Source organism: Brassica oleracea, chromosome C3 (genome assembly GCF_000695525.1).
Source record: "Brassica oleracea var. oleracea cultivar TO1000 chromosome C3, BOL, whole genome shotgun sequence".
Lineage (NCBI taxonomy): Eukaryota > Viridiplantae > Streptophyta > Magnoliopsida > Brassicales > Brassicaceae > Brassica > Brassica oleracea.
The window spans coordinates 41,212,006-41,232,383 of NC_027750.1; the positions used below are offsets into that span (position 1 = coordinate 41,212,006).

Below are 20,378 nucleotides of genomic sequence, written 5' to 3' on the forward strand. Positions count from 1 at the left end.
AACCCGTCAACAGCCGAGCAACCCCACCAACTACTTCGAGGATATGTAGCTTTTTTAATATTTCTGTTGGTATTATTAATTTAAATATTATTGTATGACTTTTAAATGCCTTTTAAAAATATGTTTTTCAATTTCATATTTCGTTTTAAAATTTAAATTATTTAAAATTCTGAATATTAAATATAAATTAAAATTTATTATATACTAATTAATAATAATATAATAAGAATCGATGTAAACTCCTCGTGAACATTACAAGGAGTTTACATCGAATGTTTACGAGTGATTAACATCGAAAGATTTACGAGGGTTTTACATCGAAATGTTTACGAGTGATTTAAAACGAAATTATTTACGTGTGCTTTACATCAAAATCATTACGTGGGCTTTACCACGAAATCTTACGTGTCGTTTATGACGAATTCTTTACCTGCGCTTTACGAGGAATATATTTCGTCGTAAACGTAACGAGTCGTTTACGACGAAACCTGACGTTTAACAACGAAACGTCTTTCGAGGTTAATTCGTCGTAACACCCCGTTTACGACGAATTTGCAACAAATACTGCCCTAGTAAAAAATATGTTTTCTTGTAGTGTTTGAAAATGATGAACTTGTGAAGAAAATAATATTTTGCGATTGATTCTGATTTGATAACATTTTTATAACCTCTTAGAAACGAAACTATACAACTATAAATAATTAATAAAATATTTATAAATTTTACATTTTATGAATTATTTCTCAGAAATTTAAAAATCCTTATAAATAACTCAAGAAAATAATTTCTTATCTATGAAGAATAATTTATAAACTTAAAAAAAGATTTAAAATTTTAGAAAATAGTTCTATATATTAATTTAAAATTAAAAACCATCGATAAGAATTTAGAAAAATATTTTATAAAATTGTTAAATCATTTTTTAATTTTAAATAATTTACAAACATGTTAACCTTATCAATGGTTATCAATTTTATAAAATATTTAGAAAAATATTTTAGAAAATTATTAAATCATTTTAATAAGTTTAAATAATTTACAAATCAGTTAACATTCATAAACATTTTCTAAACTCCTATAAATGAAGAGAAATTCTTCCTTATAAATGGTTTTATAAATCTTTATAACATTTTTGTAGATCTTTATATATTGATTTGTATACTATTATCTTTATATATAAAGAAGACCTTGAATCACTCCCAGGGAGTCCAGCTCAGATGCCACGTCATCAATTAGTGCTCTGGTGATGCAACACCTAGTTTGTTGCTTCCTGCGAATAACATCAGAAAGCGCTACCCCGCTAAACCTAATCGTCTCCTTTGTTCATCTGATCTTGACTTCGGCGGTGAGAATGACGATCGATCGTTCTCCTTCTCCCTGTAACAGAACTCGACTTTAATGGCATTAATACAGACGCCCAGTACGAGCCCTTCAATGCGTCGTTCCGGCGGCGAGATCTCTGCTATAAATAGGTTGGTATTCTCCTTCTAGAGATCTTGCTCTCTTCATCTCTCTGCTATATATATCTTTTATTCTCGATCTTCTACTCATCTCTCTCAATGGCCACTCTAGGGTGTTTTTTTTCTCTGATTTGAAGGTCGGGAAGTGTTCATCGGTTGTCGAGGCTAGGCACTATAGGTTTTTTTCTCTGGGCCGCGATCAGACTAAGCTGTTCTTCCACTTCTCTAAGAATGAATCATGTAAGGATTGCTCTTGCTCCGCGTTTCGTATTTGAATATAATTTTTTTTTCCTGTAATGGCATCGCTACAAGTTCTATATCCAGCTTTGATTTTGTTTCATGAGTCAATTTATATGGATTGAGAAGGGAAACACAAGGATTTAATATGTTGGTTATTGATTGTTTAAATTAGAAATACAAACAGGCGTTCTCTTCCATCTCTTATGTGCAGTACAAGAAAGACCTTGGAATCTCACAGTAACTTATCTTTCTCACTTCTTCAGTTTGAGAGATAGGGTAAGTGGATGAATTCAGCTGCAAACTAAAACATTGAATCAGAATGCACCAAAAATATTTACTTTTATCTTTGCTGTTCTTGATCTTTCCAGAAACTTTTGCTTGCAGATACACTTAAGAGGATATTCTAGAAACGTATACCATGTGAAGGAGAAGATTCTGTAAATTGCAACTTTTTTTAACTCTTTGAAAGAGGTCAGCGAAACTTTTATTTTTGTTAATACTAATGTAACAATGCATACTGTACCATTATATTTCACATTGTCGAACATGGAAAGATTTTGTTACCTTGCACAAGTGCTGATTTTTCTTTACAAGTGTGTGGCTTTCTTCCACATTTTAATGTATTACTATCTTGGGACAATACCGTTTACATCTCTGTCAGCCACCATTATCACGATTCCCTTAAGTTAAGTTAAAAGGGTTATAAAATTCCATAAGCTGTGTTAGGTGTATAACTGATAATGATGGCGAATGATATTGTGACCAATTTGTCATTTTTTCTGAAATTGATTGAAGAGGTTGCAGAAGCCAAAGGATGATTATCTTTGACTAAACTTATGTTTGCACCACTGGCATGTGTTTGCTAACAAGTTTATATAAAGGCCAAACGACTTTTGTAGTTGCAGATATTGAGACTGATTACTGGTTAGAGATCTAGGACGACGAGCACCAAATCCCCACGAAAGATGTTTTCTCTACATAGCCGAATATGAAAAAAACTTTGTACTTATTCTCTTTCTTAATTTTCCAAATGAGCTATAAATTTTCTGGGTTTGTTTGTTGTTCTAAATAGTTGTATCATTTCGTAAGAATTTTGGTGTAGAAGATTAACATTTATAATATTTAAAACTTCAATTTTGACTCTTTTATCATATCTGGACGAGTGTTTTTAAAAGAATTAAAGGAAGGCAAAGTCGAACCTTTAGTTGAGTTTAATAGAATAAATTTTGTGGCTTGGCCAAAAATTATGTTTCAATATGGATGTAAATGTAAATGCTTTAGAAATGGATTAAAAATCTTAATGATAATTTTAGTCTAACTTAAGATAATACCCAAGAGTCCAATACTTTCAATGAAATATAAAAATATGTTAAATAGAGTATTTACTTTCTTTCAATATTTTTTCACTTTTAGTCTTAGAAGAATCCAAAAAAAATTCAAAATAAAGATGTACAAATTTCCACGTTGAACCTGTAGTTTTCATAGCCATAAATTGATAAGTTTATATGGGAACACATACAAATCCTTTACTAATTTTTTTTTTACTAAAATCATATATTTTACACCATGCGTGTTCCATCACTTGCTTATTTTTAAGTTTATATAAGAACACATACAAATCACATAGATAATAGTCACATAATGTTAATTTTCATGCATATATTTTATATGCACCTGATGTTTAAATAAACTCTCTCTTATAAAAACGAAAAAGATCAATTCTTCAGTTCCTCAAGTCCATCAACATATTTTCTTGAATTGATCGTGTTCCCGACGACAAAAAAACATGAAAGGTAGTGAATACGTTGATATATATATTTTCAACTTAATTTCTATGGTTCTTCTTTTCCTTAGGTTCTCATCACCACCTGTAAATTATTTTAGATCAAAGTTAATATTATGTTTTTGGTATGGCATCTGAGTTTCCTGGATTGAGTCCACCAGCAGCAGATCCAAAGGGTTTAACAAGGTTGAGTGCAGTTGGCGGCAAGATGAAATGATTAGATATGAAGGTTTAACAACAACAGATGAGGGGAAGAAAATTAAAACTGATGAGAGGCAAGAACTGAGAGATCATCTTGGGAAAGAAGAGGAAAATATTAAGAGCTTTGAAACAGTGGACAAAGCGTTGAGAAGAAAAAAAAATTAAAGGCTGACATGGAAACAAAGAAAACAATGAAGGAAGATCTTTACACAAATCTGAACAAAAAAATTTCAAATTGTTTGAGAGAATCATGCATGTACGATACGATCTTCAAACGAGTAGTTTCATTACACAAGTTGTTTTGTCTTTTGTTATTGTTGTTTCAGAATGGATGTTGTATGCCGCCAGAGACATGTACCATTGATGATGGATGCGTTAATGCGACGTTTTGGTATAGAAGAAAAGACGAGGGACCACTATGAACTGTGGAGGAAAGATTGGAGCATGTTGTGTGGCATCTAGGTGTCTTCTTGATAGCATCTCCATTCTGTTTCTCATCTCTCACCTGTTGATCTTCTTGGCCACCTCTTGAGCACAATATCTTTCTTTTGCATTCATTTTAGTACTCAAGCAGATGTTTGTATTGAAGTATAACAATTGGGTTGATCTTATCTAACGCTGAGAAGATGGAGATGGTGCCAATGAAGAAGGATTAGGGTTCTTGAAGAAGTTGTTTAGGAGGAAAAATGTGAGCAGCAAAAAATGTATTACCTTCTAATGAGAAAAAACCATGAATAAAAACAATGATATAGAGATTTTTGAGGGCTTTTGTTTTTGTATATCTATGCATTGTGTGATATAGAATTTCTTTGTGTATTTGTTATAAGATTTGATGACTGTATACTCTTTTCCTGATCTGGTATAATTAAACGGAATACGTTCAATCCATACAAATATATCTTAGTCCATATTATTTTTTGAGTTTTTTTTATTTTCAATAAAATTGTTTGTTGTAATGTATCAAGATATCAATCTATTGGATCTTTAATACAATCATAAAATATTATAAATTTTTAATTTTATTTTATGAAATCAGTCATTGTAAAAATTATGTAATGTATGGCAATTAAGTTTCCCATTGATTTAAATTATTTTATCTTAATGAAACCACATATATTCAAATATGGAATGGATTTGATTTTTGATATTTATATAATTAAATTCCCAAATTTATGTATAATTAAACTTAATGGTTTAAAGTCTACTTAAATCTTCTTGAAATAAATTTAGTATTATTTATATAAACTTTATATTTTTTATTATGTCAAATTGAAATATGAAAAATAATATTATATATAATATTACATTTTCTGAATTAGTTTGCTAATTTTGTAGTCTCTAAAAATAGAGAATAATGAAGGTTATTGTCATTTTAATTCAAACCAAACATATTTATTAAAAATAACAATATGATCTCGGAATTATTTTCATTATTGGTTTGTCTATAATATCATTTTCTATAATTATTTTAAATGCTTCATAAATTTATATAAAATCATATAAAATAGTTTTTATTATAACTTTCCGCCCGTAGGGCGGACCGACCCTAGTTAATGATATAATAGTCATTATTGATGATTTGACACCTTAAAATGATTACCAAATATTTATATAATTATAAGCTATTATATATCCTTTATAACCCATTAGAAATGAATCAATATCAATGAAATGGTGATTTTAAACTAATGTAAATAATTTATAAACTCACTATATGATGCATTAATAGTTATTATAATATTTTTTATTAGAATTATATGTTTTATATATGCATATTATGACTTATATAGGAAAATAAAGCTTTTTCAACCGTTTATAGTAGAAAACAAAGCTAGTATATTATTTTTATTAACTAATTTTTGACAACATACTTCATATAATTTATAAATAGACTATTAGTGCAAAATACAATAACGGAGTATTAAATAAAACTTTCATAATTGTTACCATTAAATAATATAAATGATTATGCATAAGAATATATAAATAATTTGGCAACTAAGATTAATTGGTTCTAGGATTGTCTTTTTTAGATTTAATTAAAATAAATGAAAACCAAAAACCATTGACCAATGAAATTATAAGGATTTTTCTCAAACTGCATGTACGAGTGACACGTCAGCAGAAGTCAATTAATATATAGGAGGATATATCTTATTTTAAAATTTAGTGCTAACAACTTAGAGCATCATTATCCCAAAGACCCATTAGGGTCTCTTAATTATTTTTTAATATTTTTAAATAGTAAATGTTAGTTAAAAGACTTAGTTAAGAGACCTGAACATTTATGTGCTCCAATGCAAGTCTCTTAATTAAAGGTTTTTTTTTAAAAAAAAATATTAAACATTTTTTATTAAACTTGAAATTTATCAGAGAAAGTGTTAGAGAAGCCTAGAAGTTGAATGATCTTACATGCAGTGCAAGGGAAACCTCCCAGAAGCGAAACAGGACGTGAGGGAGCAGTTGGACAAATCCATTTTATCTGTACATTAGCATATTTGTTTATCAGAAACCATTCAATGAGAGTTCAGTGATACAGAAAATTACTTCCAAATGTTTGTGTTTATATGGATCCTTACGTTTGGAAGAGGCATGCTCTCCAAGAGCTGAGACAAGCTGCAGAGAGAACAGAGACAAAGTGAGAAATTGTTCAGAAAATTTGAACTTTTGTTTGATATCTTATAGCTCATTTGGGCATTACTTTTATAAGCATGATGATATTACTTCTCTTTATGATTTGACTTATGAAATGGGCATTGATCATAAGTACAAGTACAAGGGCATGTGAAAGAAAGTAATATAGTACCTTGAGCCATTGTCTCCAAGACCGTGCAACCAAACAATAGTAGCTTGGTGCTTTCCTTTAGGCCTCACAACATAAGTCCTTCCAAACTCATATCCTCTTGCACTTCTACTACCTAACAAAGATTTTCCCAGAAACATATTTAAGCAGAGTAATCACAAAACAAAGTCATTACAAGCACACACTTGTTTTTTTTTAAAAGCACACGCTTCATAACTAAATACCAAACACAATAAAGATAACATAAGACAGAGCTAGCAAACAAAGAGTAGAAACAAACCAGAACCCATGCTTTCATGAGAGTACGAGAATCAGCAGCGACCATTACAGCTTCTTTCTGTAACCCATCAAACTGAACCCCAAAACAAAGAGATCACCCCACATTGCTACAGAAGAAGTATCCAATAGAATTTCATCAATGTTTATGAAACTCACATCTGTGGTGCTGGGAAGATCAAAGGAGGGCACAATAGAAAATCCATCAAGCATATCGTTGCTCGAGCCAAAGCCAATCGTAGGCATGGAGGTCTCGAACCCACTTGTATCAAGCTTCATCTTTTTAAAACCCTACAAAATCATTCAAAACCCACCCACTTGAAGCAAAATACAAGTAATCAAAAGATAATCTAGCCTGAGGTATACCAAAACCCGATGCCAAATCAAAGTGCTTTTCTCTCAAAAAACCCAAATCAGATCTCGCACGAGATGCATTTGTGCTTGTATAAATCCTAAACCGTCATTGATATTAAAGATACTAGAGCTCGATTAAGGATCAGGAACGTACCACTACAAAAACAAGTGGTATTAATAGCACATTATGATAGCATTGTTTTCTAAACTGCTATGAATGATTAATTTTTTATTTTTGTTTATATTAATAGCAGTTAATTATCGCTGTTGTGAAAAATTAGTGAGCGGGAAGCGAAAATCATTGATACCGCCAATACTTAGCTAAAAATTAGATTTAAGCGCCGGATACATGATATCAAAAACATATAATAGCATTTTTCTTATGCTAGGATAAACAATTTTTCAAAAATTATATTTAAAACATTAATCTTTAAATCTAAACTACATACCAAATCATACTTAATTTTTATATCTTACACAATTTTTAATTTTTAAACTTCTTTGCTTTAATAACTTTAACTTTATAACTAAGTCTTAACATTTATATTTAATAATCACTTTTAACATTTATAAACCTTAAATTAAAATTAAAATTCCAAACCCTACTCCACAAAACCTAAAATATACTTCAAACCCTATGTACTATACCACAAATTATAAATCTAAACACTTAAACTAATATATTCAAACTTAAACATCAAATCTTACACACATAAACTACAAATCTAATATTTTCAAAAATAATCTCAACTTAATCTAATATCTAAACTTAATTTTTAAAAACGTAGTCCAAGTCTTAATCTTAACCTCAAACCCCAAATTTAAACTTTGAAATCTATATCATAAACATTAACTTTACAATATAGTAAATAATCTAATTATTAGATGAAAATTTACTCTATATTAACGGTTTTAAGTTTATAAATTTAATTTTCAAATATTTATCCTAAATTTAACAAACAAGTTAATTAACAAAGTGCTGAAAGATTAAATAAAAGAAAATTACCTTTTTGTTACCCCTATTTGAAACCCTAAACCCTAAACATAATCTTTAAAACTCTAATCTATTCAAATCTAAACCTTGCACGTTATATTCCTAACATTAAAATTTTGACTTTAAATTACATAAACTGAATCTTAACTACAATTTTTCAACCTCGAAGATTAATTAATTTATATAATCTCTGAAACTTTATATTTACATTTTTTAAAAAAATATTATAATATTAAAATTACAATAGTTTCCAAGAAAGAAGAGAAACTACAATAAAAATAAATAAAATTAGTAATCTCTCATCTATTTTTCCATTGGCTAATACTGAGAGTGTGTGGATTGGCAATATAGACCATTGATTAATATTATTCGATGGCCCAGATTCATCCAATTTGTGCTTCTTCATCTCTCTGTCGCTCGGCTCTTTAGTTTTCATTTTATTTTTTGCGTTCTTCCTCCTCGGTCAAATCTCACTCTTCCTTGCTTCTTCTTCTATGGAATCTCTCTCTCGTAAACCCACTGTCTTCAACGCCAAGCTTCGCCTCCTCATGAACCCGAGGACGAACCCCACAGACGAGCCGCTTTGATTGGGCCGAGATGAAGCTCTGCGCCTGATGAGCTTCTCTACCGCATCTCAGATCCGTCTTGGCCGGTCTCTGCCTTCACCGAAGTCGCCATGAAGTCGCCACCGCCACTGCTCGTCACCACCATTACTGGTCACATCTCTCTCTATCTCTCTCACTCTGTTTTTTTCACTCTCTTTTTCTGTGTTTTGAGTTTGAATTTTTGTTCTTCTTGTTAGATGAAGGTGGACAAGGCAGAGGAGCCTGATGGAGGAGGATGTAGCAGAAGCGGTGGGTCGTTAGCGGCTGGGAGATGCAGTTGGTTCATAGACGATGAGGAGATATAGATAAGAAGCCATAGAGGAGAGATAGATGAGACATGGTGGAAGTGAAGAGCTTCATGGAGTTGGTTCAGAGACAATGGTGAGGTTTGACGGTAAAGACGACGATGTAGAAGAAGAAGAAAAGAAGAAGAAATCGATGGAGTTGAAGTTGACGGCGAAGAGTTTACATCTAGGGTTCTTCATTTTGTTTTTCAGGTTTAGATTTCTAAACCGGGTCTATGTGTAAAACAGTGTAAACCGGGTTTGTGTGTAAACCGATTTAATTTGTAAACCACAATTTTAATAATAAACCAATTTCCTTATCAAACCAATTATATTTGAAATAGATTTTAATTATTAATTTGTTAAAAATATATTAATTTATAATTTAAAAATATAAATGAAAATAGTAACTAATAGCAAACAATAAATATTGCTGTCATAAGTCCATGATACAATAGCCCTCGAGAAATTGCTATCATAAATGATGGACTTTTTATAGCTGGGGCAGACATAGCGGTTTCAATAATGCTAATAAAAATATATAATAGCTGTTTTCTCATGCTAAGAAAGACGATTTTTCTTGAAGTGTACCTTGCTGTAGAAAAGAGACAGAAGAGGAGAGATCAATCATGAATGGAAACAGAGTGATTTCATCCATTGCGAGAGAGACAGAGAAGAGAGAGAGAGAGAGAAGCAACGTCTCTTCTTTCCCCAATTAAGATACATTTTCTCACAATTATGCTAATTTTTTTTTAATTCAATTAACACTAAGAGACGGGAGTTGCATACCCCGTTAATGATGCTCTTAGGTCGTACTTATTTAAAATTATACTCCCTCCGTTTCTGAATAAGTGTCACTTTGACACTTTTCATACAGACTAAGAAAGTAACAAAAATATATGTAAGTTGTTATTAATTACATCTTTCTGACCAATACTATTTGAGATAAATAAAATTATTTTTAAAATCAATGCAGTTTGCAATTAATTTTCAGCTGAAAGTAAGCATAATTTGCATTGGAATTGTAAAGTGACATTTTTTATATAACAAAAAAAAAGCTAGAATGACACTTAACCGTCATTGTATAAACCCTAAACCGTCATTGATATTAAAGATACAAGAGCTCGATTAAGGATCAGGAACATACCTTGCTGTAGAAAAGAGACAGAAGAGGAGAGATCAATCATGAATGGAAACAGAGTGATTTCATCCATTGCGAGAGAGATAGAGAAGAGAGAGAGAGAGAAGCAACGTCTCTTCTTTCTCCAATTAAGATACATTTTCTCACAATTATGCTAATTTTTTTAAAAATCAATTAACACTAAGAGACGGGAGTTTCATACCCCGTTAATGATGCTCTTAGGTCGTACTTATTTAAAATTATACTCCCTCTGTTTCTAAATAAGTGTCACTTTGACACTTTTCATACAGACTAAGAAAGTAACGAAAATATATATAAGTTGTTATTAATTACATCTTTCTGACCAATAGTATTTGAGATAAATAAAATTATTTATAAAATCAATGCATTTTGCAATTAATCTGCAGCTGAAAGTAAGTATAATTTGCATTGGAATTGTAAAGTGACATTTTTTGTGTAACAAGAAAAAAATGCTAGAATGACACTTATTACGAAACAGAGGGAGTAAACAATTTTTGTTACAAGGTTTACAAAAAAATATGGAATATTCGATTTTTACTTTCCGAATAAACATGAAATTCCAAAATAAAGTTTGATCCCTTATATTTGCACTTGATATCAAAAGGTTAAACTTAAAAAATGTAATAACTGGAGATAATATTTGGGGGAATTTCGCTTATAACACTTTGGTGATACCATTATTCATGTTTACCACCAACAAAGAAACATTTTCAAAAATACATTTTTCATTAGACGGTAAAAAACTCTTATACACTTATTCTTAATATATATAATAAATAAATATTTAAATAAATAAAAAATCTAAAAAAAATATATATATTTTTATTTTTTTCGAATTATACTATTTCGAAATTCGAACCCTAAACCCTATAACTCAACTCTTAACCTTAAACCATCAATCATAAACCCAATATTTTTTTTGAAAGAACCTTTAACCCTAAAACCTCAACTATAAACCCTCAACCCTAAAAAGGAAACTCTAAACCCTAAACCTTCAACTCTAAACCCTAAACCCTAAACCTTCAACTCTGAACCCTAAAACATCAACTCTAAACCCTAATCCCTAAACTTCAACATTAAACCCTAAACCATCAACACTAAACTCTAAACTATCAACACTAAACCCTAAACCCTAAAAAGTAAACTCTAAACCCTAAACCTTCAACTCTAAACCCTAAACTCTAAACCCTAACCCCTAAAACCCTAGAGTTGATGTTTTAGGGTTTAGATTTGAAGGTTTAGGGCTTAGGGTTTTAGGGTTTAGTGTTTACGTTTAGGGTTTAGAATTGATGATTTAGGGTTTAGATTTGAAGGTTTAGGGTTAGGGTTTGAATTTCGGAAAATATAGGGTTAGGGTTTAGGGTTTAGAGTTGATGTTTTAGGGTTTAGAGTTGATGTTTTAGGGTTTAGATTTGAAAGTTTAGGGTTTAGGGTTTTGAGTTGATGTTTCGGGGTTTAGGGTTTAGAGTTTATGTTTCAGGGATTAGGGTTTAGAGTTGATGATTCTGGGTTTAGAGTTGATGTTTTAAGTTTAGATTAGTTAACCATAGGCTTTTTTTTTTTGTCAAAATTAATCAAAGGGTTATAAATGTCTTTTATCTTTCATTAAAAATGAGGGTAAAAATGGTTAGTGTAAACTTGAAAAGTGGTAATTTGAAAGTGATATATTTGACAATTTCTCATAATACTTCAATTAAATAAATTTCATCTAAATTTTGATTATTTTAAAAATATGCAGTATGCGGTCGGTTATAATTCTCTTTAACCCTTGAAAATAGCACAATTAATAAATATAACTAACATAATTAATTTATGTAAATGTAAACATATTATGAAAAACTTCAATATATATAAATTACGTACAAAACTATAGTTTCCTTTAAATAATAATTTTTTCAACAAAAAATAATAATTTGAAATATTAAATAAATTTTAGAATATCGCTATATATTAATATATTTCCTACTAAATACTTTCTAATAATAGTTACATATAATATATTTGAAATACACTTTACGTATAAATATCTTAATGTAGTTTATTTTTTGGAGATTTACACAAGAATCCTTAATGGTAAATCACTTAATATTTCATTTTTCATGTCTAACTACATTGTTTTTAAATTATTTTTAATGCTATTATATCGAGTTTGCATATCTACATTATAATAATATGATTTTGCTTTTATGAAAGTAAAAATAATATATGATCATACTACATTTCGTTATCTTTATGTTGTAAAATACCTTTCATATAATTAAGTTTTCATCATAGTGGTCAAACTTTATAGCTTTCAAAATCTGGTAAGATAACATGTTAAATTATATTTTTTAAAAAATTTAATATACAAACATATTTACAAAATATGAGATGGCTTCTAAATGGACGGAGATAAATGGAACAAACTTAAATAAGACGGGTTTTGAATTAAATGAAGTTTAAATTGGGGTAGTTTCTAAACGGAACGGGTTAAATGTGGCATGTTTTCCTATTATAACATCTATAACAAAACATTTGATATGTTCTCATTGGATTTTTATCATGTAAAATATCTTCCGCTCCGAAAGAACGGATCAAAATATAGTTATTAATTATATACGAGGTGAAAACCTGCGCCTTACGCAGGAAAAATACGCGAAATGATTATTATATATATAAATTACTTTCAAATATTATTATTTATTTTGTGTTCATTTACGTATTATGAAATAATAAATATATTAAATCATTGAAAAGCGAGTAACTATTAAATATATAATTAAATTGCAGTAAGCACATAAATCAAAACAATTCATTTTGTTTATTTAAAATAATTTTTATTGGTAAATAAATTAAAATAATTATTTTATTTATTTTATATGTTATATAGTTATATTTAAATGATATTGACATAGATAAATATTCATAAGATATATATTATATATTTCAATATGAATATTTATTAACTGAGGTTTCTTACCCATATAGTTGTATTAACATTTGTATATTTGCTGTACCAAAAAAAATTAAACTATTAATCACAAAATTTTCAATGTGAGATTTTTAATGATTTTAGTAATTTAAAATCATTTTTAACAATTGAATGCAAATTTTAAAATTAACATATTTATGTATTTTATATGGCATATGGTTTAATTTAAATAATACATATATATATATATATATATTTAATCTAAATGTCTATTAAATGAAAATTCTTATTCATATGATTTTATGATCATTTGTATTTTTTTATTAAAAAAAAAGTTAACCCACTGATCATAAATTTTTTAATGTGAGATTTTTAACAGTATTAGATAGATATACTTTTATTGAACACACAACGTACGTATCCAAATGGAAGATGAGAACCATCTGATTAAAAACATACAACAAAAAGATAGATTAGTGAGAAAGACATGAGACAAAAATGAAAAATTCATATAAAGTTTGATGTTTTCAAGTCAAAGAGATTAGAGTGAGTTTGGAGAATTTTTGGTTGGGAAAAAGATAAGAACTTTATGCAACATGAGATTACCAAATGAGAAAATATAAGACATAAAAACTTACCAAAACGCTCAGATCTGTTATGAAAAGGAGACATGGGAGAAGACTCCGTCAGAAGACTTCTTGGAAGTTTTCTAGCCCATTATATTTTAGAAGAGAAGTCTTCCAGCCCATTATATTTTAGAAGACTTCCGAGAAGACTTCCCGGAAGTCTTCCAGATCTGAAAAACATGCATATCCAAATCCAAATCTGAAAAATCTGCATATCCAAAAACGTTCAAATGGCTAAAAAAATAGAGAAAATGAGTGGAAGATTAGATAGATCTATCTTTATAGAACACACAAAAATACATATCTAAAACTAATAGATCTAGCTTTAAATGAGTGGAAGATAAGAAGCATCTGATGAAAAACCTGCAAACAAAATAAATTAGTGAGAAAGACATGAGACAAAAACACTAAATTGATATAAAGTTTGGTGTTTATAAGTTCAACGAGATTAGAGAGAGGTTCGAGAGTTTTAGAATGAGAAACATTACACTTTTGTTGCAGCCATTTGAGAGGATGAGAGAAAATGTGTAAATTTTTTTTTATATAGAGAGGCAAAAAATCTAATTAGGTTAAATATTTTCGATTCAGAAGACTTTCAAGTAAGTCTTCGAATAGAAGACTTTCAAGTAAGTCTTCGATTAGAAGACTTCCTACACGACTTACTTGTAAGTCGCCCATAAGACTTCAATATTTTTACCGTGAAACTAAAATATTTTTAGCGGGAGTAGTCTGAAAGTCTTCTAACCGATAATACTAATCGCAGACGACTTACCTGTTAGTCGTTTAAACCCTAAACATAACCCCTAAACTAAATTAACTAACTAAACATTTCATATAATCAAATTAAACTTAAAAAATATTTACTATACAAAGAAATAAACATATATAGGTAAAAATTTAATTTTTCAAAAAAACATTTAAGCTTTCCAAAATCTAACCCTAAGAATACATACAATATTACAACATATGTTGCCAAACCTTAAACCAAAGAATATCATGAGTCACTACTTTCACTCTTCTATGTTGAAAACAATTCAATTTTATTATATCTTAATTTATATCACTTAAAACTGTTTATAATTACATGATTTTAATTTTTCACTTGTAAAAATATTTTTTTTTTTAAATTTATAAATTATTGTTAAGTTCAACTACACCAGAAAACTTTTCTGGAAGTCGTCTAGACGACTTACAGTATCTCAGAAGATTCAGACGACTCTTCGGAGCTATATTCGTAAAAATGAGTTTTTTTTTTGTTTGGTCACAAGGTGCTGACTGTAATTTCACAAGGCTTTTATGTTAGTTTTACATTTGATTCAAGTTTGGGTCTAGTTTTGTATTTAAAATCAAGTTTTGAGTCATATTTGGCAAATCCCTCTTGTGACAAAATATATTGTCACAAAACGTCCTAAATAATTACAGAAAAATGTCTCAAATCGTGTAATCTACCACTGTCATAACTTCCAGAATTTGTCTCATTGTTACCAATAATGGTCAGAAAAATGTTACTAATATTGTTACCATAAATTTTGCTCATTTTATATACCTGATTTATTTATAAATTAAATTAATAAAAAAGACTGAAATCATATTTAAAATTTCAAATTAGTTTTATTCAAAATAATATTATACAATACAATACAATAAAATAGATTAATTATATTAAAACATACACACACACAAAATAAAAAGATTCATCTAATTCTAGTAGTCTCAGCGACCACCACCACTGAAGCTTCGTTTTCTGCCACCATCATTCTCTTTCACTGAATCTCATTACCGATCATAGATCTCTCTTTGACATATTAACCACCTGGATATTCTCGGTTACAAATCCGATTTGGTTTACCTGTTCGTGCATTAGCCAGAAGATTTTATTAAGAGGATTTTCAGAATTTTAAAAAGCCGACATTCCTGTGAAGAATAAGGTGATGACTGATGATATTACCTTCAAAAGAAGAGCACTGCAAGAATTTTCATTGATGGTGTTGTCAACTCATTGTTTGCGGACACTACCATTTTCATGATTGTGTTCTCCAACATCCCATACTTGAACTCCCCTTCCGTGAATAGCTGGAACCACCTCATGGTCAAAAACTTCAATGGACATAGTTGGGGCGGTACTACAAGATGGCCGCCTCATCAGCCCCTGAGAAACTTTTAATCACAATGAGACTGAGATGTTTCAATAAATAAGAACAAAGGTATACAACAATATCATTAGATCCCTTTCCTGTATAGATTGAAGAAACTTTAAATCGTTTATTAATTTAAATAGTTTATATGTTTGATGAATATACATGCAATCGTAAGAAACATCTATTAAAAATCTGATCCACAATATAATTATTAAATAATATAATTTTAGTAATTTATATATCTTTTTCTAAGATAAATATATATTGATCTAACTTTTAATATTTTATATTTAATTAATACAAATTTAAATTTAATTGATACTAATTTAAATATTATATTTAGGATATTTAGTTACCAAAAATTAAGTTTATTTGAAAAAATAGTGTTTTTTTATGTGCATACTTATTCAAGCTTATTTTTTTTAATATATAAAATATTTTATTAACTTATTTAATTATATTTATCATTTATATTTATGACTTTTTGGAAGACCCAACGTTAAAGAAAATGCAGACCTGATCTGTAAACTAAATTTTAATGCATTACTTTGCTTACAACAGTGATAAAGGATACCCTAACTTCTTTCTTATGTATTACTTTGTACTGAGGCTGTCTACTTTATTCCTGTCTTGACGCTTAAGTAACCTTATTGCATGAAACTTATTTTCGTATAAATCTTAGAGCAAGGCTCTTCCTAACCACAAAACAAGCTGCTTCTTCTTCTCCTATGGATAACCAAGAAGAAGATCCCAAGCAACCTCCAAACAAACTTCCGGATGATCTAACCCTCTTCGAGCAAGCAAATTCAGAAGTTGCTCTTGCTGCCTCCCAAGCTAATTCCCATTTCCCCCCTCGTATCCATGATTTGGCCTCCTCAAGGTTTTCCATGATGGAAAGTGACGGAGAATCTGAAGAAGAAGGCGACGAAGGAAGAAATGACAACTACTACGAGTATTTCCATAGCAATGGGTTTGGAGAATACGAAGATGAAATCAATGATTTTCTTGAGGACCAAGAAAGCAACTCTTACGTTGAGGAGGATGATTTCCTTGAGGAAGAAGACGAGATTGACCCCGACCAGTTGTCTTACGAGGAACTGATTGCACTTGGAGAATTCATCGGAGTTGAAAAACGTGGCCTGACGCAGACCGAAATATCCACGTGTCTGAAGCCATCTAGCTACGTATTTTCACATAACAAAAACGAGATTGATCGTTGTGTGGTTTGCCAAATGGAGTTTGAAGAAGGAGAATCTTTGGTCATACTCCGACTTTGTAACCATTCGTACCACTCTGAATGTATAACCAAATGGCTTCAGACAAAGAAAGTTTGTCCCATTTGCGGCTCTGAACCATCTCACGGATAAAATCTCGGAGATATTTCAATCATCGATTAGAAACACGTCGCCAAAATTCATCTTCACTTTAAAAACTTGAAAAAGTTATATACATTCTTCAGTTGTACTTGTCTCATAATCATACAAACTTCGTCTTGATATCATACATCGCAATTTATACTTTTAGCCTCGGGAATGTTTCTATACGTGAAATTTTAGTCTCTAGTTACATTAACCCATTCTATTCATACTTACCAGGGGCATTGCCTCCGCACTTGGGGTTAGGGTTGGGGTTGTAGACATAGTTCTTGTTTCATCTCAATAATTGTTAGGGTTATTGTAGCTGTTAATTTTGCGTTTTGGGTTGGTTATTGTTTTTCAAGTTTTTTTATTGTTATAGGGTTAGAGTTGTGATGATGAACTGTGTATGCATTGTTCTCCATTCATAAAGGACTAAACTGTGTTAGTAATGTAATTGATATAGTTCATGGTGTTGCTTGATGTATCACTGATACTTATTATTTGTTTGTCTTTTTAATTTGTTACTTGTACTGTTGAGATTACATAAATTATATTAGTGTTGTTGAGAGTACTTTTTGTTTCTGGATATTTTTTCTCCAGTTTAGTTGTGTAAGTTGTGTGTATTGAGTAATAATTTATTATTATTATTATTATGTTGGTTATATGTTTTTTTTATTTTTAAATTTGTTGCTTTTACCAGACCTTTAAAATAAATACACGAAGACTTGTAGAAAAAAACTATAAAATGAGTGACAATTAGTATTTGGGTCTTAATGGGTTTTAAACGAGTATATACATTTCTCATAAGAAGACAATAGCATTGGCCTGTTGACATTGAACATGTAGGCTATTTTCATAAGACAGGAGGAGTGAGCAGGTGGAGATGTTGTTGCCGCCTTTATGTCTGTTGGGAATGTCTCTTGTATCTCCTGCTGTGGTTGTATTTGTTTCTCTTTTATTTGATGGGTAATATGTAAACAAAAATCATTGTTAGTTGTATTTATCAGAGTTTGTAACTTACTATGTTTTTTTTTGTTTAGGTAATTTCACTGATCTTGGTTGTCGTCTTCGTCTTCTTCGTAAGCATCTGTGAAAGTAAGTTTGTAAATTGTTAAATAGCTGGCCGTGTAGTTTTTATTTGTTTAGCTGGCTCAATGTATGTGTCGTTGAGTTTTATTTGAGTTGATTGGTTTGGTATATTTATTTTGAAGTTTATTTGTAAGATTAGACAAAAAGAAAGGTGATCATTAATGATTTGTCTTTTTGGGATTTTAGTTTTTGGTGTTTTGATTGTTTGGGTTATTGTGGTTTCTTTTAAGCTGTAAAATAATGATTTGTTTAAAATTAGATTGATAAGTAGACGACCACAAATCTTGGGTAGGAAATATTTTTGATTATTGATGTTAGCACAATATATACAGTAATATAAAGGGATTTATGTGTTGATTGTTTCTTATGGGTCAGTAAGGAGACAGATAACGACTCGAGTTGTTTCTTTGGTGAGGTCAGAACCCTGGACAGTACGGATTTGCCCAACCACATCTGCGAGTTTAAATTTCAGTTATGATATCAAAACATAATATAAACCCAGATGCAATATGATAATATACCTGGGAGTTCTAGGTTTGTGTTCGCAATCACTTGGAGATTATTGAACAGTCTAATCTTGACTGAAGATTGATCTCAGGAGCACCCGTGATGAATTCATCGATAATGGTTAGTGAGATGAAACGAATGAGGAATAGATGATCAGTTATCTTGTACATGCTTGAGCATCTAGCAACCTCAAAACGATCAACTTTGACAATGTAACCTGCTTTAAAAAATGGCATGTAATGATTAGCGCGTCCGACGGAAGTAAACCCATTAATCACGGATCTGCAAATAATATTATTCAACAAAGATTTAGGAAATCAATTAAAACAGTTATGTTAAATAAGTGTGATATATCGAAGATTAACTTACTTTTTCATCAAGGAAGAACAAACTCCCTGTCTTTCTTGAAGTTCAGGGAATCCCAGAAGCGAGGAAGCCAGAGGCTATGCTCTGGCAACTACGACCAAGACGGAGAGACTCGAAGGTTGAGTGACGGACGCCGGTTTGACGAACTGGAGAGGATGAGGGAAATTTTTTCTAAAAGATGGTTAAATCTAAGAGGAATCAATGAGTTTTGTCGAGTGGAGATTGAGTTCATCAAAGATGAGAATCACATATATAGAGTTTACATAGCGGCTACAAATCAGGAACATTTATGATCAAGCGATTTAAGATGTGGACATGAAGAGTTCACCGGTGAAAAAATAGATTACGAACAGACATACGGCGCACCTCTGTAACTCAGACTTGTTTGAGACAATGATGAAAAGAACCCAAACTCATGTTGAACAACAACAGTTTACAATATGGGAAAACTATAATTGTTGCAAACTTGAGTTTTTTTCATATAACGTAATGAATCTCATTTAAAAATGAAACCCATAACACACTTGTAGGCCCGCCCTTCAGAGGAAGCCGAAGAAGCAAGGGCTTCTGACTTTCATAAATATATATTAGGTTCGGCCATCAATGTACAAAGTATCATTTAGCTTAGTGGTATAAATGTTGGTGTTTATATCTCAATAACCCGGGTTCAAGCCATGGACTTGACATTTTTTCACACTTTTTAAAAGTGGGCCCACAAAACGTTGACGTGGCGCGTTGAGGAGTGAACAAGAACCCAACTATTATAATATAGACTAGGATAAGACCTGCGCCTTGCGCAGGATGAATTTATTTGTATATATTGTCGATAGTTTCTTATATATATTTGATCATTTTATTTATATATATATAATATTTTTTTGTTGTTATTATATAATTTCTTTCCGATGGATCGGATCATTTTTTATTAAAAATAATGGAACAAAACTATAATTAATACATCATGGGTTGATCGGATTGAATATTAAACAAATTATGATATAAAAGCCTTATTTTTTCCATCGAACACATTCTTGAAAAAAGTGAACAGTATTGTTTTTACAGTTGAATTATTTTGACTTTTATCTTCCATATGGTTTTGAAAGCTTTCAGATCAACCATCGAATTGATACATGTCATTTTAATGTTTTTAGTCGTATACTTAAGAAAAAATTACATTTTTGTAATTTAAAGTCATTTTAAAAAATTCAAAATATAACATAT

General features: G+C 30.2%; 1 protein-coding gene and 1 long non-coding RNA gene across 4 annotated transcripts; both read left to right on the forward strand.

Annotated features, from left to right (window-relative positions):
• Positions 1–1,259: 1,259 nt before the first annotated feature.
• LOC106331912 lies at positions 1,260–2,788 on the forward strand. 3 transcript variants are annotated; one of them, XR_001267973.1, is made up of 4 exons: positions 1,260–1,472; positions 1,573–1,976; positions 2,085–2,171; positions 2,600–2,788. It is a non-coding gene; the product is annotated as an uncharacterized LOC106331912 (long non-coding RNA). The 3 variants fall into 3 exon arrangements; XR_001267974.1 differs by having other exon boundaries at positions 2,606–2,788; XR_001267972.1 differs by lacking the exon at positions 2,600–2,788 and having other exon boundaries at positions 2,085–2,323.
• A 13,769-nt stretch (positions 2,789–16,557) lies between these two features.
• On the forward strand, positions 16,558–17,360 carry LOC106332797 (E3 ubiquitin ligase BIG BROTHER-related). Its single transcript, XM_013771291.1, has one exon. The coding sequence runs from the start codon at positions 16,566–16,568 to the stop codon at positions 17,202–17,204; it is 639 nt and encodes a 212-aa protein (XP_013626745.1). The 5' UTR covers positions 16,558–16,565; the 3' UTR covers positions 17,205–17,360.
• The last annotated feature ends 3,018 nt before the right edge of the window (positions 17,361–20,378 follow it).

Excerpts from the sequence above, each read along its gene's own strand:
- LOC106332797 (XM_013771291.1), top strand. The coding sequence starts at position 16,566 with ATGGATAACCAAGAAGAAGATCCCAAGCAACCTCCAAACAAACTTCCG.